At 40.1% G+C, this 27,971-nt stretch overlaps 2 protein-coding genes and 1 long non-coding RNA gene across 5 annotated transcripts in view; 2 read left to right on the top strand and 1 right to left on the bottom strand.

Annotated features, from left to right (window-relative positions):
• The window catches only part of SMARCAD1 (SWI/SNF-related, matrix-associated actin-dependent regulator of chromatin, subfamily a, containing DEAD/H box 1), a 49,621-nt gene extending 43,479 nt beyond the window's left edge, over positions 1–6,142 (top strand). Inside the window, exons 23-25 of the mRNA XM_040555281.1 lie at positions 179–2,207; positions 2,751–2,849; positions 6,113–6,142. Coding sequence (XP_040411215.1) covers positions 179–240 — 62 coding nt within the window. The 3' untranslated portion in view covers positions 241–2,207; positions 2,751–2,849; positions 6,113–6,142. The remainder of the gene's footprint in view (positions 1–178; positions 2,208–2,750; positions 2,850–6,112) is intronic.
• HPGDS (hematopoietic prostaglandin D synthase) lies at positions 1,987–27,864 on the bottom strand. Its single transcript, XM_040555282.1, has 6 exons — positions 27,728–27,864; positions 16,650–16,790; positions 7,587–7,679; positions 6,113–6,222; positions 2,751–2,849; positions 1,987–2,207 (listed from the first exon to the last, which is right to left on the bottom strand). Exons 2-6 carry the CDS (start codon positions 16,780–16,782, stop codon positions 2,043–2,045), a joined length of 600 nt encoding a protein of 199 aa, XP_040411216.1. The 5' UTR covers positions 16,783–16,790; positions 27,728–27,864; the 3' UTR covers positions 1,987–2,042.
• Positions 19,223–27,971, top strand: part of LOC121069264 — a 33,633-nt gene continuing 24,884 nt past the window's right edge. The window contains exon 1 of one of the 3 annotated variants that reach the window (XR_005819366.1): positions 19,223–19,666. This is a non-coding gene — a long non-coding RNA (uncharacterized LOC121069264). Of the gene's footprint in view, positions 19,667–21,108; positions 21,132–27,971 lie in introns of those variants that run through there. The other 2 variants (XR_005819365.1, XR_005819367.1) reach the window with 2 other exon arrangements.

The raw sequence follows: 27,971 nt of genomic DNA, 5'->3' as shown, positions 1-27,971 counted from the left end.
TTACATTAAACTAGAAAGATGTATTGTGCTGACTTACTGTGCAGTTTGACAGGAAGTGCTCTTGGAATCTGACACACAAGTCAATGCTAGATGCTTACAAGTGAGGATTTTCTACAGTTTTGTTATTCTAGACTTTTGTCTGTTTATGTAAACACTAATGCATGTTTTTATCCTTCAGGAGAAGAAGGGACCATTCCAGCAGATATAGCCACATTATTAAAAGCCTCGTTAGGCCTCTAAAATGTAAATGTGGAATTCAAGGAATAAAGGTAATGTTGTACCCCAAGGACTCGTTCATAAAGTTTATGGTCACCAATAATGTAAATTTATAACTTTTTATAGTTTCTTCATTGTATTCCTCATGGTATTGACAATTTTTAACACAACAGCATTCTTCTGATGCTTGAAAACAGAAATAGCACAAATGTGCCAACATCAGATGCTGAAAAAACGTTATTTTAGAGGACATTTTTCAAAATGGGGACCTAAGTAGTAATTGTTTTAACAAATCTGCTACTGCTTAAGATTTGTCAGTATTTTTGTAATTATTTCTACCTCCAAATATATATATGAAATGACTGTCTGTTTCACTGGATTATGCGTGTAGATTTTTTATATGTGCCTTATTTGACAATGCTCGAGTCTGTTTCTGCTTGTTTTGGTTTACTTGATGTACTGTACTGGTTTTGTATCAATTTGTTCAAATAAAATTCCATCGATTAACAAAATGTTTTCATTTTGTGGTTATTGTGGGATGGGGTTTGATAAACTTGCATGTTATGTCCCCTAGCGTGTAATCCAAGAGGCAGCTTTAAAATGAGCTGGAATGCTCTGTTTGACCTGGTGTGGCTTTATCCAGTAGTAGATAATATAGTAGATAATTTGTTATACTCGAATCAAAGTTGTGATAGAATATAGATTATAAAAATAGTTACTGCCAAACAGAGCTCTCCACTCAGAGTGCAATCTGAAGTCTATTGCTGAAGAAGAGAGTGGAAGCTGAAGAAGGAAAAATCTGTGAAGAGCTACAACAAAATGCAAGGAATTGCAAAAGCAGGTAGATGTGAATACGCATCTCTGCTTAAGGTTGGACCTTGCTTTCATTTCTGCCACTACCTGTTTAATCTCTGAACTTCTTGGTTTATGTCACTTATATAATTACATGAAATAACACAGTGGGGGAGGGGGGAGGCAAGCGTAAGGGGAAGCGCTTTTCCAGCATTGTTCATTTGCAGCCCAGAGGATTACCCAAGTCTGTTGTGGTTTATCTACTTAAAACAGACAGTGGAGTCCTCTTGCAAGCACTTGTCTCCCCTTGAGTTTGGGTAAACTGCTTGCATCTACAACCCACCCTGTTGCTAGCAGTTCCACATACCTGCTTTTCCCAATGCTGGAAGAACAAACTGTTTATTCATTTGTTTTGTTCTACACCTGTTTTCACCCTTGCCACCATTGTTTGTTGCCTTTACTGGAAGAGATACTGAGCAATTGAATGTTTTTGCAGCTGGAGAACTAGTACTGGTGTGGGCAATGGCTCAGCTGGGCAGCTGCATTGTTTGTAATGGTGTAACAGGAACAACAAGTGTTTGAGAAGCGTGAAGTTTATTGACAAAGTGGGTAGTTCCTCTTTGTATTTGCTGTGTCCTTAACCCTCCCAAACATTTCTACTCTCCTTTATTCTGGTTTCCTCCAGCACTGAAAGTCAAAAAAAAAAAAAAAAAAACCACAAAATATTGTTGAGATTACATCTGTCCAGTAAAATTCATTTCTCCTCCCTTTGAGAACCCCCAGAACATTAATTGGATTGATGAAACACTTTATTAGCAGTGAGGGAAAGATGGCTGGAGCTACACCTCTACCTCAGGCTCTACTCTACTCAGTCAGCTTTTTAGATGCATTCTATCAAAAATAGAAGTGATAGATTCTGATTTGGAATTGCATACCTATATGAAATTAATTCAAATGATTCTAAAATTAATAACTTAAGATGCTTGCGGTGTTTTAATCAAAACATGAATTTGTTTTTCTACTGGACAACTGATTTACATTATCGTCTTTGGTCTCTTCTGGATCCAGGCTGCAATAGCAGGAAGTGCTTGCACTCTGTCCCTGAGAGCCAAAAGCCTGGGGTACTTGTCTGCCAGGTCAGGTTTGCAGGACAGAAGTGTTGTACTGCATACATCCCAATAGAAATCGGCCCATGTTACCTGGTGGAAAGAGGGGAGAACGCAGTTAGTTTTAATCGGTAATCTCAAAAGCTGGGACTACTAATAGTCTCTGCAAACTACAAAAATGAAGCATGAATTGGTCTGTTTTGAGCTTTTTTTCTTTAAGTTTATGGCTACAGAGCTAGTAATTAGATACAATGCAAAGCTTAACAAATAAAAATTAGTTAATATTTGTAGAAAGTACTTGATTTTTTTCTTATTTTTATATATTAAATTGAGCAGTGACTCTAAGCAGAATTCTAAACTCATATCTCTATTAACTAGTACAAAGGCATTTAAAAAGTTTTGTGTCAACATGGAAACTGGTTTGGCAAATGCGAATCTGTCCTGCTTTGCCTTTTCTAAAGGTATGGGCAAAATTCACTTTGCAATTAAGCAACCAATTGTGTATCAGTAAGAAAAAAAATACATTTTTTTAGAAGATACCATGGGATGGAGTAAAATGCAGAAATTCAGCAATAGCCAACAATTGCATTTTACTGGCAGTCTGGTTGGAAAGGAAGAAATAAAAATAATACTTACAGATTTCCCCACCAGCCATTTGTTATCCCCCAGGAAAGTATCCAAATCTTTCAATAACTCAGGTGCTTTGTTGGTGAGGATGTCATTAAATGCTTGTTGCTGAGGGAAGAACAAAGCACATGCACGTCAATGGGTAAGCACAGCAGCCAGCAAAATTGAATTCTTGGGGCTTTCTTGTGAGAGAGATGGACAGAGAACACTGGGAAAGGTGACAGTGGAATCATTTGGTCTGGCCCAAATTTTAAAGTATTCCCCGTTTCTCTTTGGAGGAAGTAATGTGTTAACATCCAAGTAAGGATTAATAAAGCAGACATAGCAGTTATTTAGATAAATAAAAGCAGAGGCAGGTGTAATGTCAGTTGAGTATGAGCAAATGGGCACTGTACAGCTTAGGAAAACTGAAGTAATTACTTGTGAAGCGTGTTAGATGCCCCAACACCCAGGCTCTGACTTGGTGAGCCATGGGACAAGCCCATTGCTCCCTTAATGCTAAGGGCAAGATGCTGAGTGCTCCCACGGGGCAACGTGTGGTGATGCTACTTGTCTACACATAGTAACAGGGCAGGAGCTCTGCGCTAGATCTGTGAAGAATTGAGCTATAAAGCTGGACTTTTGGGGACTGAAGTTCACGGGCTTTCTTCTTATACAGGCTATCAAATTTCCAGAATCCCATAACCAAGTCTTTCCTGCTGTCAGTCAAATCTTGGCCAGTTACTTGTCTTTGCCAGACCTTCTTACGTGAAGCATGCAACCGGGTTTTTGAGCTTTTGCTGGATTTATCTTTGATCATTTATGTTAGTGGGTTATTCTCCATTTTTGTCCACACAACGAGATTTGGGTTGCTTAAAATATGTGGTATTGAAGGCTAAGGTCTGTATTGAAGGGTACCTGCCTTATTTGCATGTTAGGGGATTCAGGATAAGACTGAGCAGTGGTGTTTCTCTGCTGTTTCCCCTAGCAGAAAGTTTTGAGGCCGCTCATAAAGAGTTAACTGTTTCCCTGGGAGAAGGAAGGATTTCTCTTTTTCTCTGGCCACCTGCATGGAAACCAGTGAGATTGCAATCTGCTGTGATCATCTGGTCTGCTCTGTGGTACAGTTTGTGCAGTTAATATTTGACTTATTTTTGGAGGAATGCACTCAACATTGGTTAAATAAGCACTGCTGTATAGTAACAGAGTTATTTCAACAGCTTTGAAATTCAGGTTAATGAAGAAAGAATAAAAATTAGAAAAGGCAGCAGACTAGATGCTGGCTGGAATACAACCACTATTTCTGCAGACCAGATTGAAGTCTTGGCATCTCTTTATGCCGTCTTAGAGCTCGGTAACTGAGTGCTGTTACTGCAAGTAACAGCCAGAAGTTTGCAGTCCAGAAATGTCGTAGCTGTAGCCTGTGCTGTAGCTTTTTTTTTTTTTTTTTTTAAGTACAACCACCTCCTGCAAAAATATGTGTGGGTATGTAAGACTATATTATTACACTGTATTATGTCTTGTAGTCAGTAAGGCAGTGATCTGTTCCACCTTCCACCTATGTTCACTTTGCCTGGTTTTCATTTTCTTTCTTTTTTTCTTGTTACTGGATAGGTACGATAACACATCACTCAAATTGTGTCAGAAAGAAAGGTGTTCCTCCTGTCACAGAGGGAAATTTTCTGACTTTTCTCCTTTGCCATGTGTAAGTTACTTAAATAAGTTACTTAAATTTTTTTAGCTCACAAGTCTCCAGTACTCTGCACTTCCACCACAAGGTGGTGGCAATGGACCCAGAAGGAGAAAGGGAGAACCATTAATAGTGCCAGAAATACCAGAAACACACAGAACAGCAAGGTTTTACATCATCTTTGCCCCCCCACACACACCCTCGCAGCATACGTGCACTCAGGCACACGAGGGTTGCCTGTGACCTCTCCTCCCTTCTGCATTCAGTGGTGGTGGCGTGATCCGGGCCTGTGTTTGGGAGCAATGCTTTGGGAGGAGCTGGGGCACAGCCAAGAGCTTCCCCATGACAGAACACCAGGACAGCAGCTCTGTGGCAGCCGTGCTTCTGCCCTGCTCCGTTAGCAGTAGTGTGGCTGTTCCTCTGTTGCTTTAAAGTCATGAGTCAAAGCTTCCCTCCCTGCATTAGCAAACTTCAAGAAGTCACTAGGCGATGAAGTAATTGGTATTTTTGAATACTAAAACTTCCACATGCATTTTCCTTCTGCAAGATTTCAGAGCTGTCATATAATTTCATCGATTTATTTTTTTTCAGCATTTTATCTTTCACGCTTTCTATAATACAATATCCCACTCAGTCTGAAATGTTTGGAGGGAGGTGGCTGCACTGGTGGTTAATGGTTACGTGTGCTGTTACACCACTTTTCTAAAAGGGTCAGGTGGTCTGCTGGGGTCAGAGCTGTGCATAACCAGTGCAACACTGGAGTTAACTCATCCATCGCCCTGTCGCTTGAGCAACAAATCTGCAGGCTTGCATTTGCAGTTATGGTGAGTGAATATAGCGAGAGAAACAGATACCAAAAACCCCAAGTGCTGTAAGACTTGCCTGTGACTGTGTTAAAGTATCCATGGCCATGCATTACCCTTGACATTGGTATTTGCAGAAGCACCAGAGAGGACAGTGGCGGGGCCTAGAAGGTCTGAAGAGCACGGTTGTGGTGACAGTGAGGGATGTGAGGGCACGAGCCTCACCTTTTCAGCAGCACCCACTGCTTTACGCTTCTCTGGTAATTAAAAAACATTTATCCCTGGCAGCTGCAGTTACTGAAGACTGATACTTGCTAAATGTCAAGAAGAAATCAAGATGTAGAAATAAAAAATGTAGATGGGATGGAGCTGTTAGTCCTGCGGAGTTAGCAGAAGTAGATTTCAGCTTAGTCTGTGACAGGATACAGGTAGTACAGTGCTGGCTGGAATGGGAGTGTCCTGTCTTGCCCCTCTGAAGAGCATTTTGATGTGCATGTATATACACACACACACTGAGATATATATATAGATATAGATATAGATATATATATATATATCAAAGTGCTCATCAGCCTCCCCTCCCTGGTTCACCTTAAACTGGCATCCTCAGTTTAAGGTGAACCAGGGAGGGGAAGCTAATGATGACCTATCACTGCTTCCACTGGGAGTGAAAATCAGGTGGAGGAGGAGGAGGTGGGAGCAGAAGACCTTGGCTTGGTTACTCTTGAGGAAGAACCACAGATGTTCTCCAGCTCAGCTTTGTTGGGGTGAGCTGAGGTGATGGACCCAAGGGTTGGCATGCCTCTGTTTTTCCAGAGGAGCTGCCTAGGAACACGTATGTGGCTTTGACACATTTGTGGCTTAAGTGGTATCTTTGTTTAAATTAGCGATTGTCTTACTTTCACCTCCTGATTTTTCTCTGCCCATGGGAAAAGTGTCATGAAATCGTCGATGGTGTCCACAATAGCATCAGCCAGGGCCTGTTCCATGGGAGTCTGACCTGCTAGCCCTGTGTGAAGCAAGCATAAGAAGGGAAGTTACAGCAGCATCATCTATTTTTTGCACTGACGCGTAAGCAGCATGGTCTGGATTTTCCAGAGGGATGCTTCTGTTGCAGTCGGATGGGAAAAGCCATCAGGGGAATGTTTAAGTGGGAACTTCTGACTGTAAAAGGAGCGCAAAAAGGAGCACGGTTCCAGATCAGCATCCTGATAGGAGACTGGCAGGGAGGTGGTGTGGGTGGAAAGAAGACTTTCCCATCATTTTTCACTGCCTTATATTACCACATGGAAGCTCGTCATTCTCTTCCCTTGCAAGTAGTAGATCATATCAGAGACGGAGGAAATTGGCAGCAATGGTATTGCTAGATGTGTGAAAATAAGTCGTGCTACCGTTTTGGAGAATAGTGCTGGGTGCTTCTCCCTGTTTCCTCAGATGGAATACACGGGATATTTTGGAAACATTTTGAAAGGCAGGTTGTCTCTCTTTACTGAGAATACTTTAAAAAAAAAAAAAAAAAGTAAGATAGCACTCACTTCCCAGCCTGTCTTCAGTTTGCTGACGTTCAGCACACCACCAACACATCTGCCTTCAGACAGACTAGTTTTGCAGATGAGTCTGAATGACAGCTAGCTGACCTAAAGCAAGCCCTGACTACTCTCTTTGATTACTTACGTTACTAAAGAGTCTTATATCACTTGATCTAGCCGGTTGAGTGCTTTCATAGCATGTAGTATTTAAAGATGAGTGAAGTCACCATCTGATCTAATCTCTCTGCCAGCACAGAATAGTTGCCTAAATCTGCTTCAGAGTGCTCTGTCTGCTGGCTGTTATAATCTCTAGTGCTTTCAAAGGTTCCTCACTCTGGTGTTTCCTGGTTAGCATGACAGCTCAAAGTTTAGCTGTGTGGAAAACTACCCTGAAAGCCATACGGAGTCACAGGTACAGGTTTCCTGTCATGCAGAGACAGGAGAATAAAGCTGGTTCACCGGGGAAGTCAGACCAAAGCCCAAGCATTTAATGTAGAGGGAAACTCAGATGTAAAGGGGGGTTATTTGTGAGTTTTCCTCTAAATGTACATACCTATGGTGCGAATACAAAGCTCTGCCAAGTGACTTCAACTGAACATCATAGCACTTTGTGCTGCAGACTGTTACTTTGAACCGTGCTTTTTGTTTGTTTGTTTTTTATTCTCTATGTGACATTTGAGTGGCTCTAAATTTTGTCATACAGCTCCAGTGTCCTGCAGAAATCCTTCTGCCTGGTTGGGCTTGTCAAGCTGTTTGCTTCTGTTTTTGCTGTGATTGGATGTATTTTTTCCAAAACATGAAAGGCTGGTGCAGAACAGGGCAAAAAATTTGTCAAATATGTTACCTGATTCTCTGGCAAGGTATCTTGCTATCGCCAGGCTCTGGTGAATGATAACTCCGTCTACTTCCAGAATAGGGATTTTTCCAAATGGGATAGCTTGGAGAGAGGAAAAATAAAATTTAATCACAGCCCTTAACAGTGGGAGTCTGTAACAGTTGCACTTTTACCATTCTCACCCTTGGAGGGAAAGCATTATTAGAGCACTTAAGAGTTTCACAGTATTTCTGTAGGGAAATGGTATAGACATGGTCTAAAAAGAAGAAAAGTAAGGTTAAGGAGGTAACCAGATCACAATGCAAGAAGGCAGCTGTAGTGTAGAAATCAAGTATTGCATTTCCTATTTCCTAGCCTCCTGCTCCGAAGCCTGAATGTGCCCCTAGATATCCTGAATTCTTTATGCAGGGAGACTTTTCAGTAGAGGCTTATTTTTCTTTTTCTTCCCTGCTTTCTCTTTCCCAGGAGAGTGACTGTCAAGGTTAGGCAAAGCACTACTGAAGATTTTGTAGTGCAGGATCCAGCTGAGCTATGAAATAACAAGATTGGGCCAACACTACCAAGTTGCTTTTTTGCTTGCTGTTGATTTAAATTCAACAGCAGTGATTCAGAGAAGTATCTGTATTTCTGAACTTATCTTGTGATGAGTCATTTCACGTGACAGTTCTCCAACACAGATGGTGTGAAAGCTTATCTCACCGAGAAACAAATACAAATCTCACACTGAACCACAAATACTAAGAAGATATTAAAATCTACTTTACTTGGCTTGCATTCAAAATAAAAACTCAGTTGTGGGGAAAAAGCCTCCAGACATTAAAGATAGAGAAAGGCAAACTAAGCAGGCATGATGGATATGTGTAAGAGTTTGATATAAGAAATAAATCTTATTTTTGAGCCATTAATTTAGTAATATAACGTATGTGATAACTTGGGCTGCTGTTGTGCTACATTTTGGCCAGCATGCTATCAAATGGCGCTGGAACCTTGGAGCAAAGCTGAAGCTGGGAAGTACATGGAAAGCTGGAAAAATTGAGAGGTAGGTGACTACAGGGGTCATCAATATTATGCGTGGCAGAGAATTCAAGGTCCAATAAATCATGTCTAGCATGGAGGGAACACACTCTAGACATCTATTCTGGTTCCCTCACCTATTCTGGTCACTACAAAAGTCTTTGTTAGCTTGAAATTTAGGAATGCCAGCAGAGTTGTCTGATGGGGTGGGAGATTTCTCTGATTGCACTGTAGGTACAGGGCTTCCCTGAATGTCATCGCATGCAAAGCAATGTGAAATTGTCTCCTTTAGGGTGGTGAGAATCCACTTGTGGGAACCTGCAGCTGTTCCCCAGCAGAATTTTAAATCTCTCTGTTTCAAAGGATGTTATATTATAAGTTTGGTGTCTGGGATTGCAAGTGCTGATCAATTGAGCCAAATGCTTTGTATCTGGTCTTCATTACACTTTTTGTAAATAAGATGCGTGCTCATCTTAAGACTGGCTTGCAATATAAAAAGTTGGTAATGGAAAAGTGAGAACATGGGCTTTTGGAAAGGTGCAAGGTGTTTTCAAACCCAGGAGAACTGTCTTTATGGGACTGCTGGAATGCCACTGCTATTCCAGGATTTAGTTCTTAATGAGCCTGATCTACAAAAAAACTCTGTGTGCGTTGCCTAACTAGATTTTCTAAAAGCAGTCTAAATTGCTCTAGTCTTTGCATATACATTCTTCCTGTGAATCATGGAATCATAGAAAATCCTGAGTTGGAAAGTACCCACAAGGTTCATTGAGTCCAAATCCTGGGTCCCCAGAGGACCACCAAAAATCAGACCACATGTCTGAGAGCATTGTCCAAATGCTTCTTGAATTCCATCAGGCTTGGTGCTGTGACCACTGCCCTGGGGAGCCTGTCCCAGTGCCCGACCACCCTCTGGATGCAGAACCTTTCCCTAACACCCAGCCTGACCCTCTCCTGTCCCAGCTCCATGCTGTTCCCTCAGGTAATTTGTTTTAATTATCATTTTAGATATGGCTTGGATCGGACTCCTTATTAGCATAAGCTATGGGAAATGGAGGAATCTGTGTGTCAGTTCAACTCAGTGTGTTTAGTGATTTAATTTTTTGTTGCTCTGCAGGTAGCTCAGCTCAGCTGCCTATTAGATGTACACCTGCTTTCCATGAATGCTACTGACGTCTCTGCTTTTCCTATTCCCCCCGTGCTAAGAAAGTGCACCCCAGATTGTATGGGATCTCATGGTGAGTGATTTGGAACACACTTTCTTCAAAAGCAGATTAATAATGAAAGGAGAAAAATGAAGCCTGATGCAATTGTGACCTGTTTACAAAAATAATAAAGTTGCCACATGGCTCTGTGGTTTAGCATGCAATATGTGAAAGTCACGTTAGGTATGAGAACTTAAACGTCAAATCTATATCTGCAAAATTAATTTAGCAGCTGCACAAAACGTCCAGGATTCCTGTGTGCATTTTTTCTGCATCTGAGCAGAGTACCTTTTTTTTTTTTTCCCCAAGTTCAGCGCACTGTGAGGCCAATATAAATTTCAATGCTGATGACTAGCAGAAGCAAGAGAGCTCAAAGAGAATTAACTGCTTTATCCCAGCGACAAAACATGCAATGCTTGTTGTTATTGAAACAACAATTGACTTGTTGCATAGAAGACTTCACATGTTTATTATCCAGAGAGCAGCAAGGTCTTGGCCAATCTGCATATTGCTTCACTGAGAATCCAGACAGGAAAAGAGCATCCCAGCATGCTAAACCAAAAATATCTCTGGTGGTGAAAATGAGAGAGGCTTTGGTTCTGCGCTGTGGACTTACAGTGCAGAATGCCCTGGGCACCAGTGTGTCCAAAGCCATGGAGACATGAAATATTTGTTCATGTTGGATACCAGCACATCTTTCAAGCACATGTGAGTAGAGTGGCTAAGTGAGTATGTCACTGCCAGCACTGTCTGCTTGCAGTGGTCTTCCAAACACCCCAGACCAAAACAAGGCTGAGCTTGGTGAGAGGGTAATACATGAAGTATAGCCAGCTCAGGAGCATTGAAGGGTACCCTGAAGGATTTAAATGGCCCCAGTCAGAGTGCGGCTGGTCTGAAGCAAATTTGACTAGGTCAACATGACTAAGCTAGCCGCTGTAGCAATAGCTGTCAAAACACAGCAATGACAGTTCAGGTTGGGAAACTGAAATTGCTTAATCCAGGAACCGAACAGACTGTTTTCCACTGAGTTTACACATGGAGGGGAAGTCGAACAGCTACAGCTTCAACTGGCTTTTTACTCTGTTGCTCATTAGAAGGAAAATGAAAGCCAGCTTGTTTGCTTGCTTGATGACAGCAAAAGGAAATGAAGCATCTTTTTGACAGTTGAGGAACATGGGTGAAGGTGCAAAAGGCAGCTGGGTGGCAGTGTGGCAGTGATCTTTTGTGTGCTTCTTCTCAGAGATTTGGCCATTTCTGGATTATTTTATTTTTCTGGTGGCCCACAGAATTCTAGGAATTTTCTATGCCCTCCTTGAACACATCATTAATGCCTCTTCTCACTGTTGATCTGTTTGCATTAGGATCTGGTTATCCTTTCCTAGAAAAAAAACACCCTGATTTTTAAAATTAAAAATACACCAATACAGCTATTGCTTTGTGTGCAGTAGAAATATTCATACTTACATGACTCATAATGCAGTATAAAATTAATAAATCAGAGTAGATTTTACTGCACATTGTCCCATGGGTTTTAAATATCCAAAAGCAGTTATTAGTGTTTGATTTATAACGGGATAATGGAGCTTTTTTTGGGGGGGGAGGGGTTTAAGAGGCAGTAGATATATTGTTATCATTACTAAGCAATGAAGTCTTTAAAGCATAACAGATGGTAAATGGAATATGATATTTCCTTTCTTGTGTCTTCAAAATGTGATTTGGTTATTTTTCTTTCTTGTACAGAACAGGATATTTTAATCATTTTTTTTTATGGTGTTAGCGGTGTAATCAAGCAGTTGAGATTGATGTCATAGTAAGGTATCTGGATTGGTCAAAAATGGGGGAAAATAAATGTCAAAGCTATGCTTCTAACTACAGTGTCTTTGAAATAGATTCTCATTTGCATTGAAAACTAACCATTATTTCTTTTCCTTTCCATTAATATTTAAATTGGCTCATGAAAAACACATCAGATACTTTGCATCTTCCAATAGAAACATAGGAAAGATTTACTTTTTGTAAGGCTGGCAGAGGAGCAAGGCTCCTGGGAAGTGGTTGGACTGGAGTTGGAGACATCCAGCATCCGTAACTTCTAGAGATGTAGGACCAGAGTGGTACTCTGCTCCAACCTCAGTCCAGCTTTAGTAGTGTAGCTATTACAGCTCAGATTTCCATTGGAAGACACTGCTGTGCCCTACCTTTTACCCAATGCTAGTTATTGGTGTACCATTTTAGCTAGAGTTATGTAGCAGCAAGTCATTCAGGAAACAGGACGGATGCTCCCTCACGAAATTCTTGTCTGCTGCCAGGTATGCCTAAAGATTCACTTATTAGGTTGGAAATATTTTCAGTACAATTAGTCTGTCAAGTTTCCTGACGACCTTTCAAGAACCATTCCACCCCCTAAGCAGTTTATGGGATGTTTACAACTATTAGTACAATTAAAGCATCCTTTGCTATGACTATAAAGTCTGCATAATCGCCATTACTTCAAATTCCTTGAATGAGGCACAGAGCAGTGGCTGTTCCTGCACGCTAGCCCAGTATCTCAAGGGGATGCTAACTAACTGTGCACCATTGCAGGGGATTCTCTGCTTTATCATGTCTTGTGTCAGTGCAATGGCACTTCTTTGTGAGGAGTCTGTTATGTGATAATACAGATCTTGAGGGCACCTATTATGTGATCGTGCATAGATCTTGAATGGACTGCAGTTTAAATGTGGTACATTCAAGTCAGTCTGCTCAAAAGGAAATGTAAAAAAATGAGTTTGCTTACTTATTTTGACAATTGACTTTATATAGAGCAACAAGTCATGTAAAGTTGCTGTTTGAGATTCAAGTATGCTTATTTATTTATTTATTAAATTATGTAATAAAGCTGATCAACACTACTACTTGCATATTAGCTTTCTTAAACTTATTCATATAAAAAAGACAAATTTTGCCTGAAATGGAAATTTAACAAAGAAAGACTATCTGATTCGTAACAGCAGGAAAAGCAAAAAATGTTGAGATACAGAAAAAATTATTCTAGAGCTTATAAGCCAAATAACATATGTTTTTAATTTTATAAAACATAAAATTAACATAAACATAAAACCTCTCCCCTGCAAAATAAACTCCTACCACTTGGGTGTAAACAAAATCAAGTGAGAGAGTATTTCTAGGAGCAAGGAGTTACTTATTTGCCTGAAAAAGCTAAAAGGACCAGCTTGCTGGGGAGAGCCACTTGAAAATGCCAAAACAAACAACAAAAACATCACACTCTTCTGTCCAGTCCAAAATTAGACTTGCAGCAGCTGCAAGTCTGCTTTCTAAATGAACTTACTGCACATTAATCTCAATGCAGGCATTTTCTATCTTCCTTTAAATTTTACAGAAAAACTAAGAAATAGTGAAGTCTCTTCCTCAGAAGAGTGGCAGTATTTTCTAACTTATATGGGATGGTGATTTGGGTGGGAGGGTGGTGTTTGTTGTGAAACCTTACTTTAATTTCTTGGTAACTGATGAAGCAAACTCTCCTCTATGCAGACAACTCCTAGTGCTCTTAGAGAAAGTCAAAGAATTTGATTTGTTCCTTTGAATCATGAAAAGGCTGTCCTTGTACTTGCAGGCACTGCAGTCTAAAACGGTTCTAGATCTACCAAAGACAAGTGGGTAAATGCAAACATACCTTATTGAATGCAAATGTGCATAGCAGTTTGTGTTATTTCTTAACCTCAATGTTCAATAAATTGGGCAAATTTTAATGATTTTTGTGGGCTGCAAAATAAGTGGTGTACCAAATTGCTATTATTTTAGCTGCAGTTGCATCAAATGTAGCTGTAATTTCCCTTACTGTTTTAGCACCCTTTTTGTTTTCACCAGGCTGAGATTGACTAGAATCTGCTAATTTAATGTGTGTTCTTATGGGAGCAGACACAATGCAGGCAGAATGGGAAAAATATACCTGAGCTTCATAAGAAGTCATCTCTAGACTAGAAATGACGACAGTGAGAAAATCCATCAGCAGAGTGAACTATGCCTGCATGTACTCAGTGGATTGGAGGGATCCCCTCATTTCATACTTAGTGTTGAACACAGTAGCAATTGAAAATTTTTGGCAAAGTTCCTGTAACTTGCTTTCCTGAGGACTGGTGTTTTTTTTTCTGATGGCCATTCCCTCTTCAATCCACTCCTCCATGGAGGGAGCTGAGGCACATTTTGAAAATTCAGGTTAATAGGGATTGCAAGTGGCTTGTTTGCCTTACAGTGAAGGGTTTCATCTGCCATATGAAATGTTATTGTCATGTTAAAACACACAAACCCTACACAATGTAGCTGAGAGGCAATTGTTTCTCATGCTAAGTCATGACATATAGACAGTGTTCAGGTACCTGTGGACATACCAGGGCAGTGACCATTGATCTCGTAAAGTGAAAGGCTGTTTGCCTTAACACACTGTTGCTACCATTTATGCAGAGTTTTGCTTAATGATTTGCTTGGGGAAGATTAGTTTGTCTGGAATTACTGTGAGTAACAATTGCTCCACAGAGGAGGAGGACGTGGTAGTCATCAGCTTTTTGGTCTCCAGGCAATTTCCTTAGCAATGCTACATCATTTTGCAAGAACAAGATGTCTTAACTCTTGTTTTAGTTGAATCTCTTGTAAACTGTCTGCAAAGCAGTCACCACTGGTGGCTAAGGCCTCCATTACATAGGTGCTTGAACTAGGACTCGGTGAGTCTCACAGAGGCAGAAGTATAGCATCCAGGTATGAGATGTATTAGCACTTTCAGGAATAACTCTAACTATTTCTTGACATTTGAAAGTTTTCCTCGTCAATTAGCATGATCCATTCCAGTTCCCATCCACTGACTGACTGAAAGCAAAGCTTGAAATTTCTAAACCAGAATAAATTTTGCACAGATGGTTTCCTTAATCAGAGAGCAGTAGCATGTCCTTGGAAATCATTGTACTGAATTTCTCATCTACTGTGGAATTTCATCCAGGCTTCAGTCACAACAGAGGCTGTTATGAAAGGCCATTATGCAGGAAAAATGAGAAATCTTAATTAACCCTTAGTAAATCTTCTAACAAATTTTTCATATCACAGAAAGAGAAACCAAGACATCCAAAGGATAAATGACTTTACAATCATTCATTAAAGCAGCAGATAGAGCTGCAGACAGTATGACTTAGGATTTCTAAGGTGCCTCTCCTCCTAGTGTTCTGGTGGTAATGGTGTTTCAGCTGGGCATACACTGTAGTGAATGGTATATGTAACACTTCACAGGGAGGTTCATGCTATGAACACTGAAGAATTGTGCACAGGAAGAATTTTCCTGCATTATTTCTTGTGCCGGCTCAGACTCTAGGGATATCATAAATATTCAATTAGAGATGCAACACCTTGACCTTGGCTAATAGACCTACTGTTTGAATAACTTTTCCTAAGATATGAATACTTCTGTAGCCTTTAAGTCACTATCTATGCTTTGTCTTTTTAATTTGTCTTATTTATATCCTAACATTTTGGATACTGGCTTTACACATTGCTAATATTCTCTGAACTTTGTTTCAGAACATAAATTGCTGTGTGCATCTGAATATGTGCATAGCTAAATATGAAAAAGGTCAAAAATAAGATTTTTTCCTCAATTCATCTGAATTCTCAGTCTTTCCTCTAGCTTCTGTTTCACTTCCCTGAGTGGAGAGGGAGAGAGAGAAAGGCTATACCACATGGTCAGCAAGCTTTAAGCTCAAAGAAAAGGTTTCCAAAGTCAGTCATCTCTAACTGAAAATAGCCTCCTTTCCACTGTTTAGCTTAAACTCCAATTTGTGGGTTGTTAGTCAATGTATTCTAGATTTGAAGATCACAGTTCACTTCAACTGCTACAGGAGAACAGCAAGTGCTGCATATTTGTCGTTCCAGTCACTGAGAACATTTTGGGAAAGGGCTGAATTTAATTGCACCCTACAAGAATCAGGTATCCTGCTGACTGGACTTATTAAAGGGCGTCAAAACCTACTAAGAAATTAATTAATGCAAATCACGTTGTGCATTAGTTGTGCATTTTCCCCAAATTTAAGGTGCTATTCTTACTCCTGGATGTTTAAAGCTTCATAGCCTGTATACAAAGCATGCGACAACTCCACAAAACGAAGGCACAAATATTTCTGATTTCGTCTACCTGGTCTCCCAACTCAAGCTTGGCTTCATTTGGACTGAGGTTAATATAACGAGCAGAAATAACACCCAGGTTCAAAGGAGGCTTCTTTAGTTAAAAAAACATGGAACAGAACATGGTAGCCTGCAGTGTGCTCTCAGAAGGCTTTATAGGGCTGTGCTGTTCTTGGGAACAACAATACCGTCATACCTCTTTTGATCCCCCTTTTTTTTCCCTCCTCATTAAGTCATCTGATTTCTTTCATTTTCTCTCATCTCTTTCCTTCTTTGAAGACCTTTCTCATTACAAGGGAGTGTCCTTCTCGGCAATTCTTTTCCAACTTGGCTTTGTAAAACTGGGGTGAAGGCTGCAGTGTGGTTTTTGAGACCAAATCCTCTATAGTACTCAGGAAGATTAGCATGTATTTGGTCTGCTTTAGGCTGGCAAAAGCTGAACTGAATTGATCGGGAGTAACAGCCCATCTGGATGACAGCAGGTCATTCATTTTAGATTGCTTGAAGATTTAGGTCTGAACATCAGGAATGACATTTTGGCTATCTTGAATCCATGCAATAAAATTCACATATCTTTCATAGAAGCTAAGAGTTGAACATGTCTCTCTGGTCATGAAACACATAGGTACCTCCCCAGTTGCATTTTCATATCATTTATAGTGGAGCTTTAGATACAAGAATCTATGCTACTTACTTGGTTTGATTTTGGGCCAGTCTGCTGCTTCTATCCTGTGATCTTCGTACTTCTTGCCTGAATAGGCAAACAGGTAGCGGCTGATTTCTGCTCTTCCTCTCAGATTGAAGTATGTCAGCTTGTAGTGCGGCATGCTGGGTCCTTGGAAGGGAAGTCACCAGGTTATTTTAAACATGAGCAACTGAACTCCCTTTTACCGAAACACTGTTTGTTTGTGAAACATGCTCCTACAATGCAATGGACATATTACGCTAAGCTATGGTGTGTTGTAATTTGCAATCACTGCGTTAGTCACTTTGCTCTGCAGTTGTCAGCCACAATATTCAGACAAGGGCAACTACAGTTCAACCTGCAGTTGCTCCTTAGATAGCTCCAGAAATATGGCTTGTTATTTCAGTGGTATGAAGAACTCAGCCTACACTTACTTGTGTTGTGACTTCAAACTCAGGCCATTTCTAAAGTGTTTCTCAGAGTGCACATCTAAAATCATATAGTGTAACAGAAAATAGCTCCTTTCTTGTGTAGTAATTTTGTTCAAGGTTGCCCTGCTCAGCCTCTAGTGCTTATGGAGATCTTCATTCAAGTCAAAGTCAAAAGAATTGGCAAAGTGTTGAAATTTGGCTCATTAACTATTATTACCCTATTTGCATAGGCAACTGACATGAGTTATTTTAGAAACAAAATTTGCTATGGCAGCTAGTATACACTGTTATTCTGAGAAAACCACCATCAAATTCTTACAAGTCCTTGTACAGAACCCAAAAGAAGGCTAGAAATGACTTCATTAGGTTTCAAGTGATTTTCTTCCTTCAGTTCTTGTTTGGAGTCATGTTGCGGGAAGGTTCAATGTATTTCTCAGTGTAAGAAGCAACAAGAGAAAATACTCATCAGCTGGATTGTACAACAAGGATTATGTAGGAAAGGTGAACGAATAAGGCCTCTTTAAACCAAGAATAAGCTTTGAAACTCTGTGCACATAGCACTTTAATATGAGAGTCAGCTGAGCTCAGCTGAGACTTGAATGTATTGGCTAAAAGAACCCACATCCACCCCTAATGCAAAAGTCTTTCTCATTGAGAATGTTTCAGTCTTAAAGTAGATCTTGCATGTTATTTATCATCCTTTTTATGTACATGAAGTTCATAGTGTTATTAATAAAGCATGCAATGCAGACAATTTGCATTGCACCAATAAGGAAAGGGAATCACAGAATCGTCTAGGTTGGAAGAGACCTCTAAGATCACCCAGTCCAACCTCTGACCTAACACTAACAAGACCTCCACTAAACCATATCACTAAGTTCAACATCTAAACATCTCTTAAAGACCTCCAGGGATGGTGACTCAACCACTTCCCTGGGCAGCCCATTCCAATGCCTAACAAACAACCCTTTCAGTTCTTCCTAATATCCAACCTAAACCTCCCCTGGCGCAACTTTAGCCCATTCCCCCTCGTCCTGTCACCAGGCACATGAGAGAATAGACCAACCCCTACCTTGCTACAGCCTCCTTTAAGGTATCTATAGAGAGCGATAAGGTCGGCCCTGAGCCTCCTCCTCTCCCGGCTGAACAATCCCAGCTCCCTCAGCCGCTCCTCGTAAGCCTTGTTCTCCAGACCCCTCACCAGCTTTGTTGCCCTTCTCTGGACTCTCTCAAGCACCTCCATGTCTTTCTTGTAGCGAGGGGCCCAAAACCGAACACAGTACTCGAGGTACGGCCTCACCAGAGCCGAGTACAGGGGGACAATCACTTCCCTAGACCTGCTGGCCGCACTGCTTCTTATACAAGCCAGGATGCTGTTGGCCTTCTCGGCCACCCGAGCACACTGCTGGCTCATATTCAGCCGACTATCAACCAGTACTCCCAGGTCCTCCTCTGCCAGGCAGCTTTCTAACCACTCATCTCCCAGCCTGTAGCTCTGCTTGGGGTTGTTGTGCCCCAGGTGCAGGACCTGGCACTTGGCCTTGTTGAACTTCATACAGTTGGCCTCAGCCCATCGGTCCAGCCTATCCAGATCCTCCTGCAGAACCTTCCTACCCTCGAGCAGATCGACACACGCACCTAACTTGGTGTCATCTGCAAACTTACTGAGGGTGCACTCAATCCCCTCATCTAGATCATCGATAAAGATATTAAAGAGGACTGGCCCCAGTACTGAGCCCTTGGGGACTCCACTAGTGACTGGCCTCCAACTGGATTTGACTCCATTCACCACAACTCTTTGGGCCCGGCTATCCAGCCAGTTTTTAACCCAACGAAGCATACTGGAACTACCAGTAAGGAAAGGGAACTATATATATATATATATATATATATATATATATATATTTTTTTTTTTTTTTAATGAGTAAGCTCTACTAACTGGCCTTGCAAGAGAAGCAACCTTCTATTTAGTCATCTTGCCTTGGAAAACATATGCCTGAGGGCAGATGTATCATCAGCTTTCACTTTAGAGGGAGAGGCTCTTTGCTCAGGGAAAAGGGAAAGGCTTGTACTTCATTCATGCTGAAGTGCACAAACTGCATTTACCACTTTCTCCTCAGAAGTAAAACCATCCACTTTCCATACAAATAGTAGGAAAGGAAAAAAAAATCACAGCAAATGAGCACAGCGGAGACTGCTTAATTTCCCATGAAAGAGACCTGTTCCCCTTCAGCACACAGCAGGGTCAGAAGAGATTATCAGTAAAGGGAGATGTTTCAAAGTTGGCAGCTAGGATAGGAAGCAATTGTAGACACTGGGAGCTACCAGTGAAGATATCTGCAAGTGCTTCATACTGAAAACACTGCGGCGGTTATGTCTGAAGCCAAGGAAGTGTTTAATTTTGTGTCATATAAAAGAGGGAACCTGCAGGCAAAATGAGTTATATTTTACAATATGCTTAGTTTCCTACATGTGTTGTTTAACAGAAAATAAATTTGCTGTTTGGCAAACAGAACTTGCAGATTACAAGCCTAGCTGTTGTTTTCTCTAAAAAGAAACCTTTTGACAATTCCAAAGTTTTCAAGTATGCCGCAGGTAAGTGATGTGATTTTGTTACTGTGTTTTCAAACTTTGTGCACGGATTTATTACAGGGCATAGTCTTTAAAACAAAAATTCCCTGAAACCTCTGACACATAGTAAATTCAGGTCATACATCTATGAAGTGTGTGTAAGAAGAAAGGATGAGATTAGAGGGTGTTTTCCATTATTCTCTACTTCCGATTTTGTGTGGTCTTTTGAGAGGAAGGGACAGCATTTAAGGTATGAGGAAGGCTGGTCTAGAGGTGAATGAAGCATAGCTTTTCTGGAGGCCAAGCATCTTGAAACAGTCTAATTTTTACTGTGGGAGAATTTTATATACAGATGAGAAAGAGGAGTATAATCAGGAGTAATGAGGTGATGTAAAGAAAAGAGAATTTTGGCAGAATTTCAGGAAGTCTTTCTGGCTGTTGTAGTAGGCTGTGGAATATTTTGGTCTATCAAGGAAGTAGTGGAAACTATTGTTTGAAATGTTTAAAGCAAAGCTAAACAAATTTCTAATAAATATGCTTTAAGAAGTAATTAAATATTTGCAATGCTGATGCATATTTAAGCTTATGAATTTTTTTCCATCTGTAAATAACAAAAAAAAAATAACCCTACAAGGAGTTTACCAAAAATACTTGACATTTTAGAGGACTCTATAGTTTTATTGTAAGCATGCTTTTGTAAATGTTTGTAGTGTTTGTAGGTTTTATTTTTTATTTGTATTCACTGTGAAATGTCAGGAGTAGTGCTTCCTAAACAATTCTACGTAGATTTCTAAATGAAAGAAAATGTTGTGTTCGGAATAGTTTTTTTTTTTTTTTTGCTAAATTTTAAAAGAAAGAAAATGAGGTTGTTTTTTCCTCATCTTCCTTTATCTCATCCTCCCGGTGTGTTTTGTGAAGGAATGAAATGTGAGGACCAACTAAATCATTTAATATATATGTATATCCAAAGCGATTGAAAACCCCTTCATTATCTGAGAGCTACAATGCTGAGTTTCAGGTAGTACTAGTACAGAAAAGGGAAAAAAAAAAATACTGCCAAATTGAAAACTATATGAAGAAACCTGGAGGACACAGAAATGAACAGTTCCAGTGTCTGCAAGGTGTGCAATACTTTTCCCTCTCCTGAGAGACAGTAGATGTCCCTGTCCACTTGTAAATCACAATTGCACAGCATGCGTTTTGCCCACTTGAGACACTCTCATGTAGAGATCTCTGTTGTCAAAAATCCAGCATTCTAAGTAATGCAAGGAAGTACTCCTCAGTCCCCCTTTATTGTACTCTGCACTGTGAAAAATTAAGGGTTTTCTTTCCTGTAATATATACAGTCTGGTTCCATCACTGTTAGAAGACTTTTAAAACGTCTAACTTTTTTCCCTCCAGCAAGCAAGACCAGTAGTGTTGGGTTGAGGTTTTCCAGTGTACCTCTACAAATCAAGCTGTCTTTTTGGAAGAGGTGGTGCTTTGCTTTGTACATATATTTGTTTATCTTGGGAGCTCTTTGGGGCTGGGCAACCAAGGCCTTGCAGGGTAGCTCTGTACAAATAACTCTGAACCATGACTGGTGCACTGACACAAGTTGTTGTTGTGTAAAAATAAGACATAGCAGACCCATCTGGGGCAAGAAAAAGACATGCAATCAGCAGAAGTTAACACCTGTGCTGGTCTGGGGGTGATTGACCTTGTGGACAGCAAATTTAGGTGGCAAGTGTCCACCTGTGTCAGAGGTTTCTTCTGTGTTCCAAATCAAATGTTTTTAGTTTAACTGGTAAACATTTGGTTTCTTATTAATAAAACCCCAGAGAAGGAACTCCTTTTAGATGGTCTATGTTTAACATATAAGTATAACATAAAAGTATGACAGAAGACGCCTGCCAGAACTTTGATGTAGGCAAGTAGTACACAAGTACGGTAGGCAAGCACTATACAAGCTGACAGAGATGTCAGCTTGAGTTTTTATCAGTACTTTTTCACAGAGGGAGCTCTATTTCATATTTCTCTGCTAATATGACTTAGGGTAACACTGGTGAAATTGGAGACCATGACTAGCCACTGGTCAAAATAGAGAAGGTTGGGTCTTCCCAACCGAAGCTGGACAGCTTGGTGGACATTTTTCCTTCCTCCTTAATACTGTTTTTAAAATAGTTGCTGTTTCTTTACATGGAGTTTGTGCAAATTTGGCCTTAAAAATAGGTGAGTAGGTCTGAAATGGATGCATATCCAACAGCCTGAGTTTGGATTTCCTACCGAGGAGATTGGTACTGCAATTTCAGGTAATTCTTAAATTTACTCACCTATGTATTTTTGTGATGTCCTAAATGTACCATGCCACCTTACACAGACCTGTGCGGCCCCCCAGACTGCTTATTTCTGTAAATTCAAAGAGCCTGTCAAGCTTCTGTCTATAGCACTGAAAAAAAAAGTGAGCTGATAAATACCCAGGGTTTTGGCTGAAGTTAAAAGAGAGTGCAGATATTCAGCTTCAAAGTCCTGTTTGAAGAACCTAGATGGTCCTCTTTAATCATGCAGCTAAAAGGAAAAATCCTCATTTTCCTCAGAACACTGACAAAAGTCCTTTTCTCAAGCATGAACACCTGCTTTTAAACATGGAGTCAAAAATATTAAAGGCTCAAGATAGATTTTAGGTCTTTGAAAACTAAAAACAATACTATTTTTTTTCTGCCTAAAGATGTTTTAATTTATTAACTCTTCTTTAGCTAAGAAAATTTCCATGCCTCTTTTGAGGATCGGATAATATTGGTAGATTAATGGAAGACTTTGCAAGTCTTCGTATGGAAGATTTCAACAGTGGTCTTTGTTTTGACACAGCAAAATGAAAAACTTTGAGTAATTCTATATAATTGCTGTTGGTTCTGTTTGCTTTTCAGAGAGTTGATGTCAATGGTCTCTTCCCACTCCACCCCAATTATAGAAAGTAAACTTTTTAATTTGATCCCTACTTTTTCTATGCCAGATAGCAATCTGGACTTTGGAGAGAAAAGAAAAAAAAAAAACACTGCACCCTCTCTTCTGTTTAACACACAAATCATCTGAAGTAAATGTTTATGCAATTTGATGTAGGACTGAGTTTTGAAATAGCAAATCCTAAACATAATAGTTACAGCCTGATACGCCTTAGCTTGATTTTCAAGATTAGATACATGCAGAGCTGCAAAGAGCTACTAGCACTCCAAGCACTTTTCTTTTTTTTTTTTTTTTCTTTTTTTTTTGGGTGGGGAGAGGGAGATTTTTCATGCCTTTATCCAGTGCATTGGTTATTTGCAACCTGTGGTGGAAATGAGTCTTCTAACATGAGACGGGTCCTTAAGGCATTGCTGCGTGATTACTGAGGAGTGCTAGTAATACGTTCAGTGACTCTGCTATGTGCGTGAGGGCTTTTGAAAGCCTTATCTGTGTTGGTTTAAGCAGAAGATTGGGAAAATGCTTTTTCTGAGAAGTTTTTGAAGGCAAGAGCTCAAGGTGAAAGTGGTTTAGATGGACTGGCACTCTAAGGAACAGTGTTGAAGGAGGAGGCAAGTGTCCGTTGGCTTTCTCCCAGCTGCCTTCACAGTGACTGCTCCTCATGTGACTGCAGCCAAAACTATATGAACTCCAGTATTTGGAGTTCATCACATTCACTTTGGAGTGAATGAGGGGTGCTTGCATCTCAGCAGCACAAGGCAGCAGACAGGTGGTGATGGGCAGATCCAGGCTAAGTACTGTCTTTTTTGCTACTAACGCAACTGGGAAGGTGTTGCATTTCTACATTCCTGAAAGAGGAGTTATACCTTCCTAGATAAAAATGGAAACAAACAAACAAACTAACATACAAAACAAAAACCAGAAATCCATCCAGGCTACTGTTTCCTGCTTTTTCCCTGACCTTCTCTATGGGAGGCATTTTTGTGTGGTAAGATAGGCCTTTCCATATGTAGAACTGCACATACAGTTACTACAAAAAATGTTAAAAAGTAGGGAAGTAGCACTGTCTTAGGATGTAGAGGGTACCTTTTTATCTTCCTTCCATTGTCAATGCCTCATCCCCTCAAACCTACCCCTACATCCATCACTGTCCTTGGGAACACTCTTTCTATTAGCTGCAGCAGGCCATGGATAAGTGTCTAGTGTGGGATATCATCCTCAGTGGGAGGAGGAAGGACCAAACAGGTTTTGGTCCTAATTCTATTTTAAGCTAGGTTTTTGTTAGAGTCAAAACAAGTGTTGGATGAAAGAGTGGTTCTGTATGTGAGCATACACTTAATTCCTTGTGAGTGGCCAGCTATGAATCTTGTGCCTTCACATGATCATTACTGAGCCAGACATCACAGTGGTGATCTGCTCAGTATTGCAACAAATGTCCTGGGAAAGGGCAGCTTCTCCTGCCTCATCTGCCAGGCTCTTTAGTTTATGACCTGAGCATCTGTGATGATTTTGCTTTCTGTTTGATCCTCAGCCTTTTGATTTATAATTACTTGGTCCTAGTTTTATGTAAATAAATTTCTGAAATTGTTTTGTACAGCCTCCCAAGATGTAATGAGCTTCAAATGAATAAATTACACACCTGAGAACAAAGGATATGGATAAATAAAATTGCAAGAGGATAAATCTCAGGAAATATCCTAGCCACTCCTTTGTCTGGATAATTTCTGAGGAGAGACTATTTAAGTCTTTTATTTCCTCATCAGATGTTTTAAAAATTCCCTGAAGCATATTGTGGTAGAACAAAAACCTAAATAATCATAATTCTTGTCAACACCAGTCATTCTTGTAAAGTTCATGCCTTGCATCTGTTTCTGTAGTCTTCAGATAAATCAGCACCCTCTCGCAATATCCCTATAAAGCAAAGGATAGCTGCAAGTTGCTTAGCTGTGTGGATTTGTCAGCTCTCCAAAAGCAGCTGCTGGTCTTGCCGGGACAATTTCATGTCCACATCCTGAACTCTCAACCTCATCCAACGCCATAATTTATGTAACAATCATCTAATCATCTTGACCACCTAGTATTTTTCACTGGGTTTAAAAAAAAAAAAAAAGAGCTTTTTTTTTCCTCCTACCCCAGCCACATGCATGTGCGTGTGTATATATACAATGGGAAATATGAAAACCGGCTCTTTCTCTTTGCTAGTCTAAACTGCATTGTTCTTTAACTGTCACATGTTGTGATTCCAAAACTAGCTGAGATTAAAGAACACTTCAGACTTAAAAGAGAAAGGGTTAGATAGATTTTCAGGACAATGTGCATTTCCTGTAGCTACCATGAATGTAACCTGTTACAGTTTTATTCAGTTTGCAGAGATATCTAGGACTGTCCATGAGGCCTCCTGTGTCCTCCTCCTCTGTCCTAGGCCTGGTGGCGCAATCCCTAGTGGCACCAGTGTTTTTATCTCCTGTTTTCTCAGATATTCTGAAATTGGTTTCACAGCAGAATGAGCTGGAGGAGACCAAGGACCCACTGAAGTGCTCTTTGGATACTGCCAGTCTGCTTGAGAAGGTCAATGAGGAGAAGTGTGGGCCTACAGCCTCGAGTAACACCTGGACAGAAGGCTGGGGGACCACCTAGATCTGGTGGTAGATCCCTTGACTTATATTCATGAACTGCTTGGCGTGTAAATCTGTAACCTGTTTGTCCCTACACTTAAGAAGAATGTACTTACTGGGCAACAGTTTACAGACAATTCAGTCTTTTTCATGGATACAATAGGCAGAGTCTAGCTCTGGGACAGCGCCCATGACTTTGGGTTCCTTGGCCTGCCTGAAGGACCTGGCACAAAATACTCATTTACCTATGGCACGCAGTTAAAGAGACTGGTGTCTTGTATTTGTTCTTTTTGGCTGGCAAGTAACTTTACCACAGAAAAATTGTGAAGCCTTTCAAATCCTACTTTCTGTATATTTTTATTTGTTATTTTCCTCCTCAAATTCAGCCCAGCATGAGACTGTATTTGAAGGATCCTAGTGTCATCTATCAGTGGGTAGGAGTTAGAAATGGCAGCCGACGAAGGTTGTAATGTCCACTCTCCCATCCCCACAAATACCACCTGGTGCAAAATAGGTGGTGTCACAAGATGGCTTTGCCATTTGTTACCCAGATCCAAAGCATAGAAGTGTCTATCTGATATTAGCTGAATGTCTTTGTTTTTTCTCCTGTTCCATTTCATGTTCTTGCTTTACAGAGTCATTCCAGCAATACTTTATAGTCACCTCTAAGGAGCAAATAGAGCATTTAATTTTTTTCAGTTCACTGCTGTAGTTTATTTTATAGGAAATTTAACAAATCAACTATAGGTAAGTGAGGTTCTTTACAATGTGTAGTATTTATGTGGAATTTGGCAGATTCAATTTATTTTATTGCATTTTTCTCCTGGACTACCTGGTAAAAGGGTGAAAATATTCACCTGTTTGAGATTTACAGCATATATGATAAGTCTTCAACAGATGTGAATACACATAGCTTTCAGCAGCGTAGCATACCACTTGCTAATCCAACACCAGCTGTAGCTGTTAGTGTAATTACTCGTGTAAGATTTTGCTCAAAAATGAGCACTGTCTTCAACTGTTTCTACTTTGTAACAGCTTAATAGAAGGCTGTGTATGGCAAACAGCAACCAGAAATCTTATGAGCAAACCCTGAGAGCAGCAGAGTTCAGTGGAGTATGAGTGCTGCACTGAGGACAACAGGATGAAACATCTATTATCTGCACAAAACCAGAATTCTAGGAATCCCTATGTATAATTTCGGGGGGGGGCAGGTTAAAATTGAGAGCGTTTCAGTGTAATTTCTATCCAAATAGATCTAGTATGTTTGTGTGCAGCTGAGATGGGATTTTCACATTATGTATACATTTTTAGGGAGTGGTAGATTCTTTTTGGGTTAAAAACAAAAGAGTAAACAAAAGCAAACTTCTGAAAGACCTCTCTGACCATTTTTTTTTCTTTCATACTTTGCAGCTTTTGCATGTAAAAGTACTAGCATTTCAAAATAGTTATAAGGATCATAGATGTTCAGGAAAAATACTTTAAAACTAAGGTTTGTTTCTTTGGTTATATTGAAATAAGCAATAAAGGCTGGCTTTTAGCAGAAGAAATGTGCAGGAAGATTATACACACAGGCAAATGAAGGCATTGAGATGTTAAAGAAAAAAAAAATCCTGAACAGATATTCAGAGCATCATTTTGAAGCAAAAGATAAAAATCAACAACGAAACTCATACATTTTGGAAAGGAGAAAATGCAGCAAGTAGAAGCAGATGCAGGAGGATTTCTTCTATAAAAGAATGGTGAGAATTAGGATGAGAATACGTTAATCCACTGGTGAACCAGAGGACAGACAGGAATTGGGAAAATGGACAGAACAGTGCATAAAAATGACCTGGAGGAATTGGTTAGTGCTTCTTAATGTTTATCTAATTTCTCTGACATTAGCCTAGATTTGGTTTGGTTATGTAAGTGAGTGCATATGTCAGTCTTCATGTGTAATAGAATGTTGCTGTAAAATGTTTTGTTTACTGGAAGCCCACTGCAGAACCTCAGGAGCTTCCCCACATCAGCTTTTTGCTGCCTTTTCTTTGGATGTATCTGACAAATACCCGGAGTATCAAAGCAGCTCAATACTGATAGTATCAGCTACTGGTGAGAAGTGGGGGCTTACTTTTACAACACACCAGTAATTTGCTTCTTTGCCTCTAGAAAAGAAACTTCTGAATTCTGCTTGTAGGAGTGCATGTGATTGTACAGATGTCTAAAGCAGAGCAGGGAGCTTAAAATGCCTGTAAGCAGCAAAAAAAGGTATATAAATGGGACAGCTGAGTTACACTTGCAGACAATGTGTAAAGCTTGTGGTTATCCTTCACGGTGCCAGCAGCTGTAGTCAGTTACACTGAATAAATTTAACAAAACTGTAAAAATGAAATAATTTCAGTACTTGCTATACAAGTAGAAATATTTGTCAAAAACAAGCACCATGAAGCTGGTATAGAAGCAGCCCTAAGGAGGGCAGAATAAGATTAGAAGAAAGGGGAAAGAAGAGAAGTCAAATTCTTGCAGTAAGGAAAGCTGAAACAGAACTCACTTTGGTGCAGTGCTATGTGGTCTCTTCCTCAGTGCACAGGAGCCTCTCTGAGTGCTGATCTCTGTGGAAAAGGCTCATATATACTGTTTATTAATATGCAAACCACTCCCCGTGACAAGTATGCTATCATGATTCTCTCTTTCACACACACATACACACACACCCCAAATGCATCATTTCCTTGGATAACAAGCAAGCTCTTTGGGACTTTTTTTTTTTTTTAAACTATTGCAGTATATTGGGT

Source organism: Cygnus olor, chromosome 4 (assembly GCF_009769625.2).
Source record: "Cygnus olor isolate bCygOlo1 chromosome 4, bCygOlo1.pri.v2, whole genome shotgun sequence".
Lineage (NCBI taxonomy): Eukaryota > Metazoa > Chordata > Aves > Anseriformes > Anatidae > Cygnus > Cygnus olor.
The sequence above is the reverse complement of the archived record's forward strand: the minus strand, read 5'-3'. Positions and strand labels throughout refer to the sequence as shown.

Excerpts from the sequence above, each read along its gene's own strand:
- HPGDS (XM_040555282.1), bottom strand. The coding sequence starts at position 16,782 with ATGCCGCACTACAAGCTGACATACTTCAATCTGAGAGGAAGAGCAGAA. Across the intron at positions 7,680-16,649 it reads CTGGCCCAAAATCAAACCAA|CTATCCCATTTGGAAAAATC; the intron begins GTAAGTAGCATA and ends CCTCTCTCCAAG. Across the intron at positions 2,208-2,750 it reads AATGGCTGGTGGGGAAATCT|GTAACATGGGCCGATTTCTA; the intron begins GTAAGTATTATT and ends TCTTTCCACCAG.